Source organism: Helobdella robusta (genome assembly GCF_000326865.2).
Source record: "Helobdella robusta unplaced genomic scaffold HELROscaffold_25, whole genome shotgun sequence".
Classification (NCBI taxonomy): domain Eukaryota; kingdom Metazoa; phylum Annelida; class Clitellata; order Rhynchobdellida; family Glossiphoniidae; genus Helobdella; species Helobdella robusta.
In genome coordinates this window covers 760,013-778,650 of record NW_008704310.1, presented here as the reverse complement: position 1 = coordinate 778,650, position 18,638 = coordinate 760,013, and the positions used below count along the sequence as shown (strand labels likewise).

The following is an 18,638-nucleotide window of genomic DNA, read 5'->3' as shown; positions in this document are numbered from 1 at the left end:
GTAAATATATATATATATTTATTTAAAAATTCAAAAATACTATATTAAATACTATTAAAAATTAAACAAATACTCATATCTGTCTAGAATATTAAAAATATATCTACATCCATATGCCATATTTATAAAATTAACTATATACCATATGTATATTGATTACCATATATATTTTGTTCTATTATATATAAATATTATATAGTTGAATGAGTATTGTTTAGGTAAGGCAATTTAGAATATGAAACTAATTTAGCGATGGGATTTTTGGTAAAATTTTAGGACTGGAAACAGCTGGTGTTTCATTGAAATTCGTTTTGTTTGCACGAAAGTTGGAAATCTACAATTTTTTTTTAATTTGCGACTCTCACGTTCAGACTCGGAATTTTTTTTATTGCTAACTTACTAAGCCTCATTCTGATTAAAAATTAAATTTTAGTTACTTAGTGATTTGACAGACTGACCTCTGGTATTTTTTAAAATTAAATTAATTAATTAATAATATTAAATTGTTGAATTATTGAAAAATTAATTAATTTAACTCAAATTAAAAATATATAAGAATTAAAAAATATAAAGTTTACATTCGTTTTTGATTGATTTGCATTCTAAATATAAAAATTTTTAAATTATAATGGATGAGTACAGTTGTTACACCATGAGTTGTATTTAAAAAAATTTCATCTGATTAAAAAAAGCTGGAATAAGAATTATTTTTAAATTTAAATTTTAAATAATTGATAAAAAAATGAAATCAACAATAAAAAGTTTTGCAAATAATAGGTACAATAAATAAAAGAGTTTTTTATTTGTTATATTATATAATTATAAATAATAATTGAAATATAATCTTACTTGAATTTATTTTTTTAATTTTTTAATTTTTCTAAATTAAAGAATATTTAATTAATTTATTTTTCTAAATGATATTGTTAAATTAAATAATAATAATGTCTGGAAACAGGGTTGATGACAATTTGCTTACAAATTCTTTTCATGACTTCAAAAAACATGCTGGTGTAGACAATTTAAAAATTGTGGATGAAAATGTTGATATCAATGGAGATGGTTTCAGCTCCAACTGCTGCAACCCACCGGTGCCTGAAGATTTTGTTTTCATTGATGAATGTGATGAAAATGATGATGCAACTGAATTTTCTGAGAGGAGTTTGGATGAACGTTTAAATGAAAGTTTGAAGTTGAAATGGATGAGAGCACCGTGTTTCATTGTTTCAGATGAACATGTCTCAAACCATTTGCAGTCTTCCATGTTGTTGGATAGTTCAAAATTTTCTGATCAAAAAAATTTCAGTATCATAAATAGTTCATGTAATAGTGAGAAGGAAATCATCTATTCAATTACAAAATCCAAATATGAGCAGATGGCTAAACATTTCACCAGGTTGGCAGCCAGTTTTTCTGAAAAGTCTCCTTTGATTGGTACAGATTTTTGCACTAGAGTAAATTCAGATGATAGTGATGATGACGAAGAAGACTGGAAGGTGGCTGAAGATATGAAGACCGAATTGAATCTAACAAAAGATGATTCCCTAACATCTTGTCAACTGGGTGAGTTTCAAATGCACAGTACTCCAGTGAAGAATAATTTGAAAATCAATAAAAATGGCTCAATGTTTGGAGTGGAAGTAGCAGATCAACTGATAAATGAGCAGCTTAAAATCATTATGAATGGTGGGGATTTTGAGGATGAAGATGCAGCAGATGATGTGAACATTGAAGAGAACTACCTCGAAACTGTGTGGGTCTGTGACAGAAGTCCACTTCATTATCCTCACTGTGGCATTGTTTTGAAGAAAGGAATGAATGACAATGGTTGCTCTGCCTTCTCTCACTCAATGCTCTCCAATATTGATGAATGCCAGTTTCAATGGGATCAGTTAGTCTCCTTCTGCTATCCTCCTTAATTTTTGTATTTTATTATTTATAATTTTTTATTATTTAGTAATTGGTTTTGATAAATGCTATTTTTTTTTGCAATCTGTTTAATTTTGCGACCTTTGTGGAACTGGTAAAACTATTTGATGCACATTGAGCAATTTTCATTCAGAGTGAATAATTTAAGAGTTGATGCAAAGGAATGATGGGGGTCAGGAGGTCAGGATGGGCTAAATGGTGGAACTGTTGTTAAGAGGCTTTCTAATATTATGTGTTGTTGTGGGAATGAGGTGAGAAGGTAAGTGTTGTTGCGTGTTACTGCATGTTGTTGTGTGTTGTTAGATTTTTTTATGTATGTTCAGTTTTTGTATGACACATTGCATATTTATAGGTTGTATCTTAAAAAATGTCTGTCAGTGGCAGTGCATTACATAGTAAAAATAGTACTCATAGCAAGTATTTATCACTTACCCTTCAGTAAATTTTAGATTCATTTATATTATAGATGTGATAGAATTAAGAAGTAACTACAATTATTCTTCCTCACTATAAACAACATCCATATGTTATGATGCATCTTGCTAGCAATTTCACACAGCTCTTGTCATAAATGAAATGCTTCTTATAAAGAAAACAAATAAAATTTAACATTATTAATCTTTTTAAACAAACTCAACTGATCAGGTTTCAAAATTATTTCAATAAAAATTCCAACTTGGTCATAAAATTTTTATATATAGATGATTTTAAATTTTAATATCTATAAATTATATTTTAAATAATTTTCAAATTCTTCAATAATATTTTTCTACATATTAATTTGTACATATTAATGACTTCGGTGGAAATGTTTCTTTGAGTGTTTACTTTCAATTTTGTTATCCAAGTTGTTTTGCGGGGTTCTGTTAAATAATATTTATGATGCTGAGGTTGGTTTTCATGAATATCAAACTGTTATGGTTGTGTTTTATTAAGAGCTCTTTTTGTTTGGTATGTATGTATGCCTGTATGTATGCCTGTATGTATGTATGTATGTATGTATGTATGTATGTATGTATGTGTGTATGTGTGTATGTGTGTATGTGTGTATGTGTGTGTGTGTGTGTGTGTGTGTGTGTGTGTGTGTGTATGTATGTATGTATGTATACATACATACATACTTTTTGCTGAATAAACTCATTATTGAATTGAATTGAATTGAAGAATTCCATCGAGGGGAGGGCATTCCCATATTTTTTCATTTTCTCGTCCGCTGCCCTGGCCGCGGCCAAACCGCATTCTTTACTTGTCAGGTTTACATATCGTTCGGCAAGGGTGCCAGGGACCGTAACATCCCACGCCAAACATCTACCGGCTCTCCAAGGTATTAGTGTGAATCCGTCCTGGCGCCTACCATCATGCGCAGAAATGCCGGATGGTTCCTTGAGAACTGGAATTGAAGCCTTGGAGAAGAGCCGACAGATGTAGTCGTTTAATGCTGAGTGATGTAGTTGACGGCCCCCACCCAGGCGACAAACCAAACCGTGGTGCCCAAACTCGTCCGCCCCAGCGCCACATCGGCACGTGTATTTATTTTGAATGACCAGGCCAAGTCTGAAGCCAATGGCAAATCTCACAGACTCGTCGTCAAGCCTGGTGCCCACAGAGGTGTTGGGCCACGATCTCAACCACCCACAGCTATGTATGTACGTAGGTATGTATGTATGTATGTATGTATGTATGTATGTATGTATGTATGTATGTATGTATGTATGTATGTATGTATGTATGTATGTATGTATGTATGTATGTATGTATGTATGTATGTATGTATGTATGTATGTATGAATGCATGTATGTATGTATGTATGTACGTACGTACGTACGTACGTATGTACGTGTATGGGCTATGGCAGATATGGGCTTCGAGCTATTCATCAACAGATTTCGAACTTGTTTTTATGATATCTGCGTTATAAATTCACAAAATAAGAAAAAGAAACTAGCGAAAACAAAACCATGGTTCACTGGAGAAATTAAAAAATTACTAAAGAAAAAAAAATTGCTATTCAAAACTTATTTTAAAAATCCATCTCCAGAAAAATTATCAAAGTTTAAAACGTTAAGTCAGTTTTGTACGAAATTAAAAAACAAATTGAAGCGCAAATATTACATGGATCAAATCGAGCATAATAATAATAGTAGTAAAAAAACGTGGTCAATAATAAAGGAAATTTCAAAAAAATCTACCAGTCATAAAACTAAATCTCAGTTAACTTGAAACGAAAATTTAATTATTTAATTAATTATTGAAAACCCTTCAAATTTTTTGAATGAATATTTTGTCAACAGAGCTCCAAATTTGCTCAATTCATTTTAAACAGACAAACAATGGAAAACTTTTCTTCGCAACAAAACATTGAATTCATTTTTTTGTCTCCATGCATCTGCAGATGAGATAATTTTCACAACCAAATTGCTGATACCAAAGTCATCTAGCGGTTGGGATGATATTCCAACAAAAATTGTAACATCAACAATTCACTCCACCGCCCAGGTCCTTGAACACATCATCAACCTTTCCTTCACAACCGGTGTTTTTCCAAAGTGCCTCAAAATATCCAAAATCATACTAATACAGAAAGTTACTGGTAATAATGATGTTTCTAACTTCCGACCAATTTCACTTGTACCAGCATTCTCAAAAGTAATTGAAAAAATTATGCACAGGAGAATAATTTCGTTTTTACAAAAAAATAATATCATTTCAAATTACCAGTTTGGGTTTGGAGAGAAACATTCAACAGAACTGGCCATCATCGAACTGATAAGAAAAATTGATAATTTAGCGGAGAATAAACATTTCATTGTAGGAACATGCCTCGATCTGTCGAAGGCATTTGACTGTATCGATCACGACATCCTGCAAAGCAAGCTTGAGCACTACGGTATAAGAGGTACGACATTGAAATGGTCTGTTTGGAAGAAATCAGTTTGTTTGTTGGGGAAATGAAAATTCAACATTACGACACAATGGTGTCGGGGTTCCTCAAGGAAGCATCTTAGGACCACTGCTATTCATCATCTTCATCAACGATCTACCAGATGCAACCGACTACTTCGATTACGTTTGCTTTGCTGACGACACCAACATTTTTAGAAGCGGGAAAGATATTGATGATGTTATCGATCAAACCAACGCTGAAATAAAACACGTTGTCAAATGGTTCAACTCCAATAAACTGACTATAAACATTTCAAAAACGCAATTGATTGTCTTCGGACCAGTGCAATATTTAAATTATAAAGAACCGTATAAAATTACAATCAACAACCAAGAAATAATCGAGAGTAAAACAATAAAATTTTTAGGCGTTTTATTAGATCAGAAACAAACATTCAAACCCCATGTCAATTACGTTTCAAACAAGTTAGCGAAATCTATCGGAATAATGAACAGAATAAAATTTTATCTTCCGAAAAAATGGATGAACATGATCTATAATGCCATCTGTCTACCTCACGTGACGTACTGCAATGTTGTTTGGGCCAGTGCATATCAAACGATCACCAACCCCGTCAAGATGCTGATGAAGAGGGCAATGAGGGTCATCACGCTGTCCAGGAAGCAAGCGCACACTAATCAACTATTCGTCGCCACCAACAATTTAAACTTTGACAAATTAAATCTTTATTTTGTGGCACATTTTGTTTTCAAGCAACTTACAAATAGGCTCCCATCAATTTTTAATAATTATTTCACCTTTAATAAAAGTTCTAGACAAGTCAAATATTTATTATAAAATAAATCAAAGACAAATATTCTGTATTCGCATGTTGTATGTAAGGGTCCTAGAGTGTGGAATCAAATTTTGAAAGATATTTTTGCTATGAAAATTTGTCTGCAATTTTAAAAAAGAAATTAAAACTATTTCTGTTGTTGAATGACCAATGACTAACCGCAAATCAATATAGATATGGAGATCTATTTTTCAATTTTTATTTGCGCTTTAATTGTCATTGTTTAGTTCACATTTCTGTTTAACTTTTAGAACAATGTCTTTCTATATATTGCTTAAATATATAGATAATTATGTAATGTCTATCCCGTGTTTTTCTGGATAGATACCAAACATTGTTATACATAAACCATGAACCATCGTACTAACAACTAACACCTGTTTTGCTAACATAGTCGAGTTTGTTAATTTGCTAACAACTAACATCTAACATGCCTCTCATAGATCATTTAGGAAATATTTTTATTATTTGCTGAAAATTTGTGTGAACTTGGAATATTTCTGTTTAGGTGGCCATACTAGATGAATTTTATATAAATTCTATTATGGTTATCCTGCTTTCTTTTAATTTTCAATTTTGAGAAGCAAATAAAGCAAATAAAGCAAATAAAGTTTCGTTTCGTGTGTATGTATGTATGTATGCATAAATATATGTATTATTATTTGAGAATTCATATCCTAGCGCCCATTTAAATTTCTCAAAGGCGCTGCTTAAGTCATTCGTTTTAATTCATAAAAAGATGAGTGTTTAGTTCTTTGCGGAATTAAGGAATTACGGAATTCTTTACGGAATTAAGAGTTAATCCAGGATGACAAAGGTGGCGGGGTAAATCATTCCAAATTGTTGGACCAGCGACGGAAAAATTTCTTTTTCCTACAACTGATAATTGTGTTTTTGGCACCGGTAGAAGAGATTTTGACAATCTGAACGTAACAGATAACGTTGAACAGGTTTAAACCTATGCAAACACTTGTCAGACAGGTAACTCAGACTATTCAAACATTTGAAAACCATGATGGCGATTTTGATTCTTTGCCTTACTGTCAGCCAATGGAGATTCAATAGACTATGACTAACATGGTCAAACTTCAATCCACCAGTAACTATTACAGTAGTCTAGCTTAGAATGAATGAACGCATGAACTAGACATTTCAATGTATCTTTACCAAGCGAATTTTTGATCTGTCTGAGCCTTCGTAGTTGAAACGAAAATTCTAACTTTTAAGGTATGTTTGTATAAATGTGTGTGTGTGTGTGTGTGTGTGTGTGTGTGTGTGTAGGTAGGCGTGCTTCCAATCAAATAATCAATCCTGTTTAATCTCAAGAGCTGTTTCTATGCAGGGTTCCTATTCAGATGCTGATCAGATGATGTGATGATATGATAATATGATGTAACTAGTTTTGTTAACTTTTAAAGTTTTTTTTTAGTTTTTACAAAATCCTTGATTGATGATGATGATGATCAGTGAGGATGACTAATTTGGGGTTTGGAAGGTCTTCTATAATAGTAATTAACGTTGTTAATAACAATGTTGTGATAATGCTCAGTTATCTATTTATTTATCTATCTATCTATCTATCTATCTATCTATCTATCTATCTATCTATCTATCTATCTATCTATCTATCTATCTATCTATCTATCTATCTATCTATCTATCTATCTATCTATCTATCTATCTATCTATCTATCTATCTATCTATCTATCTATCTATCTATCTACCTATCTACCTATCTACCTATCTACCTATCTACCTATCTACCTATCTACCTATCTACCTATCTACCTATCTACCTATCTACCTACCTACCTACCTAGATTACTGGATTATTGCATAACTGTATAATCTTACAGCTGTTATTTACTTTATTATTTTGAAATGTTATTCACAATGTTTCCCTGCATGTATTGGAATGAAGCAGGAGTTGCATCCATCCATCCATCCATTCATCCATCCATATATTCATTCATTCATTCGTCTATCCACCCATTCATCTGTCTATCCATCCATCTATTCATCCATCCTCATCACCTTCACAAGATTATGCGAGAAACAAAACGTGGTGGTATTTATTAGAATTAATGTTTATTGTTATTATTATTATATATAATAGACGTAATTATACATAAATAATTTTACAATATAACCCTGCAATAAACTGTGAGAGTAGGTTATAGTTTGCAGACATCAACAGCAATTGCTTTATGCTATTTATCCGGTAACATGAATTTTATGATTGTGCAACGAGAGCTTGTTAGTAATGGTAGTAATAGTAATAATAATAATTGATAAGTTAATAATAGTAATAATAATTAATTATTAATGCTGTTATTATTATTATTATTGTTACTGTTTTGTAAATGCTAAATTTACCGTGAAAATAAGAAAGTTAGTCTTTTTTTAACCGTATTACAAGAAGAGGAAGGAGAATAATAATGCACCATTGTTGCAGATAAGGAAAATAAACATAAAAATTTGAAATATATGTACGTTCAATATTTTTGTTGTTGTAGTGAGTGAGTGTTTCGTGAGTGATGGGAGTTGTGTTTGTTTTGTACTGCATCCATTTGAAAGAGGTTTGTTTGTTTGCTATTCTGTGTGTTTGCTTGTATGTTGAAGTTGCTAGTGTCCCTTTCTTTCCTCATATATCTCCATGTCTTGTTCTCTTGTTAGTCTTCGTTAGTCTTATCTAGGATTGATTATTGTAACTCGCTCTACTATGGTCTTTCTGATTCTACACTCTATCCTTAAAGTAAAGCCTTTAACGCTGCTCGTCTACATAGTTGCTCATGTCCCTTTCTTTTTTCATATATCTCCATATCTTGTTCTCTTGCACTGGCTACCTATAAAATATAGAATAATTTTTAAAATTTGCACATCTATGTATGTCTCAATCTAAATTATTTTCTAAGGTCTTATCAGATATATTAATTGGACCTAAACGCCCCGGTTTACGATGGTCTTCTTGTTCTCACATTTTTTTAACTCTTGTTAAACACTCTTTTGCTAAATTTGCATTTGCTTTTTTTGAACTCTTTTCTATGAAACTCTCTACCTCCTTCTCTGACTACTTATCCATCACTTACAAAATTCAGAGCGGATCTCAAGACACATCGCAGAAATAGTGCTTCACAAATTAATTGATTGATTGATATAGTTGTTTATTTGTTTTTTTTTTATATATTTTGCGTGTATGCGTTTTTTTTATGTTTGTTTTTTGTTGGTTTGTTCATTTTGTTTATTTGTGATTGCTAAAAATATAAACGTAAAAAATGTTGTGCCTCTTGCTTCTCTTTGTCTGTCTGCTGAAAGTTTGTTGAATGGAGAAATGATTTATTTTTAAGAGAGAAAAAAATTAGAGCATATTTGTTGAGTTGAATATTGATATTGCCTGTGTCAATGGTGCTACTGGTGTTGATAGTAGCAATGGTGTTGCTTGTATGTTGGTATCTTAGATGTTTGGGTATTTATAAACAATGCTGTTGTCTATTATCATCATAGTATCATAAGATTTAAAATTAATTGAGTAACTTCAGGGATTGGTTTGGATTTCTGAATCATGCCTTACATGTTTCTTCTAGAATTTTTTCAATTCTTCAATTAATTTGTATTGATATTGTTGCACTATCTATGTTTGTTTAATTTCAAGTTGTACATTTGTCCTCAGTTGCAAGTGAATGTGTAATTCATTTCAGAAAATGTCATATTAATTTTAGATTTAATATCAAAACAACATTTTTTGATATCCTGTCTTCCTCTTAAATTCAAATCTTTTTTGCACAATCTCTCACAAGTTGAATTCCTGAACATTTACGTTCATTTCCATCTCCAAAAATTCTATCCATTTTGTTCACACGCTCCAACACCAGCCTCCAAACTCAACAAATGTAACAGTTTGTTGGTGGGTGCTCCAGACTCCAGAAGTGTTGATACACAGCTTCAGTAAGATGGAAGAAGCGACGGATCTAGAAGGGTGCTCCCCGTTGTGAGCAGTATTTATTATAAACGTCAGTGAAACTCGTTGTTTTAACAGAAAAGGCACCGTTGTTGTAGTTTAAAAATTGACCAAAATGGAAATGATGAGCAAAAAAGTTTGTCTGCCACACTACCACATATGTTGGCCCACCCGTCAAAATTTTGGCCCCCTTCCATTAAAATTATTTTCAAAATATTTGTTTCCCGTAAAATCATCTAGATCCGCCACTTGATTGGAACTTACATAATTCATTAGGGTTGTTGACTTCATTCTCTCTTTTCAAAATCTTAAAATGATGCAGGATATGTTTGTGAGGTGCCTGAGTATCTTTTCGGTTTTACTTTAGTTCAAATGAAGTTTATTTTTATTTATTTTTAGTTCATAGTCATCAAGTCATGATGAAATATTAATGTTCACATATGGTGAAACTTTACCATTGAATTTTATTGAAATGTAGAAATTTATTATAAAAACCTGTTGCATGCATGTACCTACACCACTATACTGGCCGGTGTTGATGCTCATTCAAATTAGTATGCCTGTAATGTAACCAAGCAGACGTGTGTGTTTGTACTGTACTGCTCGTGTGTATGCTTCTACTTGTTTGTGTGCACTTCATAATATGGATAGATGGATGAATGGATAGATGGATGAATGGTTAGATGGAGGAATAGATAGATGGATGAATGGATAGATGGATGAATGGTTAGATGGAGGAATAGATAGATGGATGAATGGATAGATGAATGGATTGTTTTTTTTAATGATATGAGCTAAAGTTGTACTGGATGGAACTAATGTCTAATGGTTGGTCATTAGAATTTTAAATGAGTTTAAATGTGCACTAAGTCTCCCTTATCTAATCATTATACTTGCTTTGATTACATTTAAAATGGCTGTTTTATCAGTTGTTTATTAATAATTTCATTCATTTTTTCACTCATTCCTTTTTTCATCCATTCAATATTATAATCTTTTGTTAGTTAATTAAATTAATCAATCAATCAATTAATTAATTTGTTCATTCATATATTTGCTCCATCAAAAAATCCTTCCTTCCTGCAGATAACATGGCTACTCGTATAGTTCGTTGTAGTAAACCTCTTCAGAACATATCCCACCACGCTGTAGCCACATGCATGATTCACGTTTGTGTTCAACTTCTCACTGACACCATCATGTGCGCACTGCACGTAGATCTGTGCAGTGCACGTGCTTCCAACATATTTTTGTTTTGTACAGTACACTGGAATGAACCTAGTCTTAGGATGTGATGATGTAATTTTCATTTGGCTAATGTGGTAATATATGCATGTTCGTATAAATATAAAACATCTTTTTTCCATTTTTACTCGCACGCAGAGTGAATCATAGTTGCCTGCTTTTGATTGAATATGTAATTTTTCAACGTTCATGTGTGTACAAAATGTGCCTGCTTGTGTGTTTGTTTTTTCCTTTCATGATTCATTTGTGTAAATGACGTTCTTATATGTTCATTTTGTGCCTAAACAACACTCATGGGATTATCTTGCCTATTTATTGGATCCTTGTATCACCTCTTGAATATAGGGTGGGGAATTATCATTAGATGTACTGCAAGTTCTATTTTATTGCAGGAAATACACTGAGTACAATTTATTGTTAGGGCTGCAACTTTTGCGAACATTTTCATCATTTCATTATAACTAACAACAAACTAACAACAAACAAACTACAAACACAAATAGATTTAAATTATGTTTTCTTCATGTTTGTTTCTATGTAGGCAGATCTTTAATATCTCTGTTCTAGAATAAGTTTAGAAGAGTTTCTTATCTTCATTTCAAGACATAATTTGATAAGACAAATCCACAATTCCAAAGAATGCAGTAATGTGCTACACATTTGTGTTGCCACTATCTGATGATTGTCAGTTGACTGGATTGGCAATGCAACCTTAAATTAAATTATAGATATTATTTGCGCTCTTGTTAAACTTGAATGGCAATATTTTTACCGAAGTTTGTTCATACGATGACATTTTTCTCGCTGCAAACAAATCTTATGAATTTAATAAAAGCCATACACCCACTACGAACATGCATACAAACGAACGCATACACACTCATATTTGAAATCATGCACACACACGCGCGCGCGCAATTGAACAACGTGGCAGTTATCTATACGCCATCCAAAACAAATTTTTGTCATTTGTTTGAGCACTGTACTATATAGTATATATGAATGAATACAAACAAACATGTCATTAGCTTGTCTGATCTGACGTGTGTGTGTGTGTGTATGTGTGTGTGTTGGAGTGCTGGTAGTGGAGCAAGATTGCGTACCTACCGCATCGCATCATTAAATTTTCTGAAACGGCTTTTTTAAAATTATTTCTACCTCTTACCTAAAACAGTGCTGATTTAGCATAATGGTTGCGTTCAGAAAGGTTTTAAGTTGATGGTTTAATAAAATATAAAAAGAGAAACATGTCTGAACTTTTTTCAACAGGTCTTTAACAGCAACGTTGCAATCTTTTGACTGTTTACAATTGCGTATGAAAAACGAATAAATGAATTGTGATATATATATTATATGTTCACACAAAAATTTAATTAATATTTGAATGGGTTATTCTACGTGTATATTATTGTTATATTGCTACGGAGGCGGATACATAGCACAGCACTCACGAAACTTGATAAGTTCTTATTATTTTTGATTAGTTAATTAACTAATTTACTGAGTTAGCCAGAGAAAAATGTTATCTTAATTTTTGCCCGCTATGAAATAATTTAATCTTTTTTAGAGAAGGTTTTCCTAAAATTGAGAAATGTTGTAATGGTTTATAATCTTTGCTATTATTACATAATTGTTCTAAATTGATGTATTCACGAATAATAATTGGTCGTTATTTATTAATTTTTTTTATTCTTTATAATTCAACTGTCAAACGAAGAACTGCTTCCATGTTATTCTATACTTATAATTAAACTATCGTGCCACAAAGGATGTACGTGTACTGTACACAATACACACCACACGATGCACATACACATCATGCACGTATGCAGGCGCAAGCATCGCATTATACGGGTATGATGGTCTTCGAGTTTCGGACGGACAGTGTTCGAACCACGCCATCGAGCAGCTATTAAGCAGCCTGAGACATGGCACTTCTACTGACTGAGCTAACTCTGTGACCGGTAAAAAGTTATTCACAAGTGTAAACAAATTTAGGATAATTAAGTGGAATGCCTCTACACAAAATGTTTCATCATGTGATAAGCTACAAAATTATTTCCTTCTTTGCAACAACTTGTATTTCATTACATATTACATTGTAAGCACTACATATGAGGTACATGGAGGAGATCTGAGTAGATAACAATTGCACACATTCTTTCACATTTGTATACTTTCACAATAATTTAAGTTAACTTATTTGGTTTATTTTTACATGATCAGCCTTTCAGTTATAAATTGGAGTAAAATTTAGCATGGTTGATGGTTAGTGGTTCCTGGTTGGTTAGTGTGTCGATGTCTTTCTTGTCCTGTTCAACCAACATTTAATCTCTCATTACACATGCTCTATTTCGTCATCAAGAAATTTTTAAAGAATGTCATCCGATAATGAACATTTTTGTGTATAACTCGTCAACTGTGTCAATTCATTCATTCACAAGTCTACCTACCTTCTGAACGGCCTGCTTCAAGAGCACTTAAAATTTGCATTTTTGAGATACTCTGTTGAGATGTTTGAATTCGTTTTTGTGTGCCGTTCTTGTTTATTATTAGTATTGCTATATCTACTGAAGCCTAATATATCAAAAGTATATATCATTTAGTATTGGTGAAATATGTTTCCCTTGTGGGAAATAGACCAACTGCTCATTTAAAATTATGATATTTACAGACAGATGAATAATTATCAAAAATAATTTCTCTTTCATTTGTTATAAAACTCCAATTAATAAATTGTTGTTTAAAAATATTTTAATATTTGTTTTCCAATTTTCTTTCAAGAATCCAAGTAGTTGATGGTTTGGATGAGACATCAGCCAGCGAAACCGCAACAACTTCAGATGTGTTAACCATCTCAAACACCAACCAACTTCTTGAAAGTTCCACTTCCTGCAACAAACTCGCAACTGATGACACCAATGTTGTTGTGGCGGTTGATGTCAATAATCACAGCACCACTTATGTCGACGTGGCAGCCGATGTTGATGCCAACAATCTCAACACAACTCAATTCACTTGCTTGAATAGAAAACTTCCGAATGGTCCAACCATCCCTCGTGTTGATCAGCTATGCAACTCATCAACAAATCCAACACCTCAACAAAACCACCACAACAACATCCACCACCCACCACTCACATCTGAAGACCATTTCAACAAGCAACCATCAGACGAAGTTCTACACAATGAATTCGTTTGGAAGAGAGACACTTACAGAGACAAATTGTTGGAAGGCTTGCAACCTGCAACCAACAATCACAGGAAGACAAAATATAATCAAAAATCTTCTACAGTCGGTGTATCTCAGATGAATAATTTTGTGAACGTGAGAAGGAAGTTGATTGAAGACGATTCAAGTGATGGTCACCCGGAAGACGTGGGCAGTTCAGTTGACCGACCTGGTGTGGAAGTGCTCGAAGATGTCAACAACAATCTTAGTTGGGTTGATAACTTCAATGTGGATTGGCATGCTAGGCAAAACAAGAAGAAGCAACAAAATATGGGATCATCGAAATCGCATTCAACCAGCCTGCAATCCACACCACAACAATTATCCGCTTCAACAACAACTTTCAGTTCCACAGTTTCAACTGCATCATCGCCAGCAACATCATCTAAAACGTCATCTTCAGCAACAACATCAGCGAAAAAAATTACAAGCAATTCAAAAGTTACTCCACACAAGACAACTTCATTCGTTGATGAGGTGACTAAATCCACACGGCCACATGCACTGCAAGGGAATGGTGCAATTAAAAACGGTGGCGTGTTTAAACATTCAACTTTGTTAAATGCCTCACCAGATGGCAGTTCGATCTACGTTGATGCTGCTGCTTCTGCCACGCTGCTCAATAAAAAGAAACAAAACAAAAAAGCACTCAACAAAGTTTCGTCCCCCGTTGCTGAAACCAAGTCATCATCATCATCATCATCATCAACGACATCAACGTTCAGCAAGACATCATTTACACATCTTTCATCGAAAACTCAACAGCCTTCATCACCACCACCAACAACATCGTCATCATCATCAGGTCCCTTGAAATCATCATCACTTCATAGCACGAGTAGAAGAGAGTTGAAGAAGATGAAGAAGTGTCGATCGAGTGATGACGTGGTTAATGACGTGGATGATGTTGACGATGAAAGCAGGAGGAAACACAATCGCAGAGGCGCTCTCAAGCTCAGCAGCAAGAAATGGTTCGTTGTTATCCTCCCACCGAAGGATATAGTTAACCTGCATCATTTGTTTCTATCATTCAAATGTTCATCATTAACTCACATCATTAGTGAGTGTGTCAGTCTGTTGCCATGCATGACTGAGCTTGTAATCACCCCTGCCAACGTTTTTGTTCCGCTGATGACGACGATGATAATGACGATGGCAGTTTATGATGACGATGATGGATGACTAAAATGCATTACTACTAATCTTTCTTGTTGAGAATAATCATATGAATACCATAATTACCAAGTTCTGAATTTTTCTATAATTGAGGATGAATTGCAAAAATGAATTTATAATAAGTCATTGAAACGAATTATTGCAGGAGAAGTCATGATGATGACATGATGGACCTGCCAGGCCACCCACTCAACTACGACGACATCTTATGGTGGCCCATGTTCTCCATCGGCGTCATCTTCATAGCTGGCATCATCGCATTCTGCTTTCGAGACAAGATCATCATGATCACCTCCAGGTTCCCATTCGAACGGCCGCCAATGTGACGCAAGCAAGTCCTCAACAACAACCACAACAGCTTCATTCGATGACTGATCAATTGTTGTCGCTCGCATTTGTTGATGGCTTAATTTGTTTTGGTGCATTTGTCGTTGGTTAAATGTAGTTATGTATGTTACAAAACTACTACACAGTGCATAACGTATTATACAATCATATCTTTTTTCTGTTTGGTGACGTTTCCAAGGCTGCATCGTATCTATACTGTTGACATTATACTGTAGAAACATTTTCAACATTTTGTTCTTGACTCATTTTAAGTTCAAGCAATTCAGTCGCGATAATTTTCAATGTTATGCTTGATTCAGTATTATTTAAAATGTACTGCTATCAGCAGTTTAGTGTTTTGATTAAATCATTTATCTCATTTTCTTCAATTCTGTGTTAACTGTTAGTGAAGTTATTTTGCATCATGTTACTTGATTATTTTATTTTTTGATGTTTCAGTCAACTGAATAAGACAATACGTGTATGTATAATTACGAATATATACATATGTGAATGTATATATATATATATATATATATATATATATATATATATATATATATATATATATATATATACATACACGTAGCCCATCACACTGGTGGCTGACTTCATTTTAGTAGGGAGAAAAATAATTTTATTAGTTTGACATTAAATCAATAGTTGGCACTCTTGTGCACACTCATGCCACACTTGAGTTAAAAAATAATAATCTGCATAATTAAAAGTAGTCACATAGAAATGTATAGAAATGTCTACACGACGTGTATATTTGGTAACTACTGTCATTTATTCAACTACAAACATGACCGGTCAGAAACTTTTTTTTACTAATCAGCAAGAGATTTGAACTCTTCATTTTTGTTGGGCAGTTGAATAATTATTTTTTGAAATTTTGCTTTAAAACTAGTCTTCAATCAAGCATAAACACAGGTGATTTAATTATTTGGAAGAAATTATTTAAACAATATTTTTAATATTTAAGTTTTGATTTTTTTAAAGTTTATCCTTTTTCATTGTGTGTTTTATCGATTAATGGCTGATTGTTGTTGTTCTGTAGAAAATATATCACAACTCGTATGTGTATAACATTTATAACGGACGCAATAACGTTTCATCTGCGATAACAAGTCCCTTAACTTTAATATTGATGTTACATTTAGTTATGATTTATTACTAATAAATATTTACGCACGGAATTGTAAGATGAAGAACGTTGTGACGAAATTACGAAAACATGATAACAGACACTGTAAGCATTTTTTAAAATTTTGTTAATTAACTTCACATTTATCATTTGGTGATTATTGCTATTATGTAATCTGCATTTCAAACTTCTACAATTTGTTAGCTCGTTTGTATTGTATATATTTAACCTGCACTTTTATTATTATCGCCTCGATTTCATTGCAAGTTTAAATGAAGTACAGTACGTTGTACTTGCATGTGTTGTGTGAATTTCTGGTCTTGATAAGGGCAGAGAAGACATCTCACTGGAGTTAACGCACGTGCTCCAACTGACCTTTCACACACAGCACTCGTGACTTTATAATTTTCTTTTGTATGTCGTCAAATGTTCAAACTTTCTCGCTTCATCGACAAACCACTTGAACATTGCGGACAGAAATGTGTATGAACGATGCATTGATGACTTTTGAAAGGATGTTCGTATGAAAGTACTTAAAAAGTGATTTCTATCTTTTAACATCTCAAAAAACATTGAACGTCATTCACATTTTATGAATGTTTGACGCGTGGAAATAGCAAAGTGGTCTCAAATATACTGGAAAGATAGAACCAAGTCATATTTTTGGTGAACGTTTCAAAAATTCGGGTTGACTTCATGAAACATCAAGATTTTGGCAGTCTCACATTTTTATCTCCAAACTTCTCCTCACTATTCTTGTATTTCTGAACCAACCACATGCGTTACAAACATCATATTACACTTTGTATGTCAAAACAAGTTGCATTTTTTCCAATTATAATTATCTGTACTTCACTTGTTAATTAACTTTTGATTATTGATATTTACGTTTAAATGTATTGTTTCATGTTGTATTCCATTTATTTTGAATTTAATGTTGGTGACCTTGAACTTTTTTTATCCTACCCTTACTGTAAAAGTTATTTAGATGTTTGGTATTTTCAGATATATCCAAAAATTTATGATTAATTTTACCTTTTAAATTAAGATGACAGATTTTATGGTTTTTTGTGGCAAAATATACTTACGGTGAAATAATTAACATTTTTTTCAATTTAATGATTCTTATAAAATAAATAAAACAAAAATTACTGCGATCCAAACTACAGAAGCATCAAGTTGAATAAATATAATCAGTTGGTGAATTGTCGATTGATAATTTCTCACGTTTTCATTATATGTGCTGATAATATTCTATCTCTGTCTTTGATCTCAAACCCCAGACTATGAGCAAACACATTTCAGGTAATTTGCTAAAAACCATCTCATTTAAAATTTATTTTGCACTATTTTCACTGGCCTCCCATGGTCTTGGTCCTCTCACATTCTTCCAGTTTGAAATGTCCATGTTGGATATTTTCTGATTGACAAAAATATCAATTACATTATGCATTGCAATTGCAATTATATGTCGGATGACAATGCTGATTGTGAATTGATTGGTTAATGAAATAGTAACTGATGAATTGATGACCTCGTACTCCTTCTCAAGGGTGGGTGTGTCCTCGTTTTGTTTCATCAGAGGTTTCAAGTCAGGGTCAGATTCAAGTACAAGCTACAGAAGGCATAATGACATTAAAAATATCAAGCCTCAGTTTAAAAATGTAAATAGTATCCGCAATATATTTATATTCTCAAAAATTAACAAACTCTTAAGCTCAGCTTTCATTATTTAACATCTTTTTCTTGTTATTAGAAATTCAAACAAGCAAACGAACAGACAGACATTTATATTTCATAATACAATCATGATACAAATGTTGATTGAATGCCAATAAATATGTTGCAAGAAACTTATTCAATACTCACCTTGTTATTTCTA

At 32.7% G+C, this 18,638-nt stretch overlaps 3 protein-coding genes across 3 annotated transcripts; 2 read left to right on the top strand and 1 right to left on the bottom strand.

Annotated features, from left to right (window-relative positions):
- Positions 1–944: 944 nt before the first annotated feature.
- Positions 945–1,919, top strand: HELRODRAFT_172953 (hypothetical protein; the record flags this gene model as incomplete). The annotated part of the gene is made up of 1 exon (XM_009019612.1): positions 945–1,919. The coding sequence occupies one exon, from the start codon at positions 945–947 to the stop codon at positions 1,917–1,919; it is 975 nt and encodes a 324-aa protein (XP_009017860.1).
- A 191-nt stretch (positions 1,920–2,110) lies between these two features.
- HELRODRAFT_172952 (hypothetical protein) lies at positions 2,111–5,482 on the bottom strand (the record flags this gene model as incomplete). The annotated part of the gene is made up of 4 exons (XM_009019611.1): positions 2,111–2,208; position 2,362; positions 3,051–3,279; positions 5,445–5,482. 4 exons carry the CDS (start codon positions 5,480–5,482, stop codon positions 2,111–2,113), a joined length of 366 nt encoding a protein of 121 aa, XP_009017859.1.
- Positions 5,483–12,121: 6,639 nt separating this feature from the next.
- HELRODRAFT_172951 (hypothetical protein) lies at positions 12,122–16,229 on the top strand (the record flags this gene model as incomplete). Its single annotated transcript, XM_009019610.1, has 5 exons — positions 12,122–12,143; positions 12,707–12,728; positions 13,659–15,077; positions 15,428–15,580; positions 16,199–16,229. The coding sequence occupies 5 exons, from the start codon at positions 12,122–12,124 to the stop codon at positions 16,227–16,229; spliced, it is 1,647 nt and encodes a 548-aa protein (XP_009017858.1).
- Between the last annotated feature and the right edge of the window lie 2,409 nt (positions 16,230–18,638).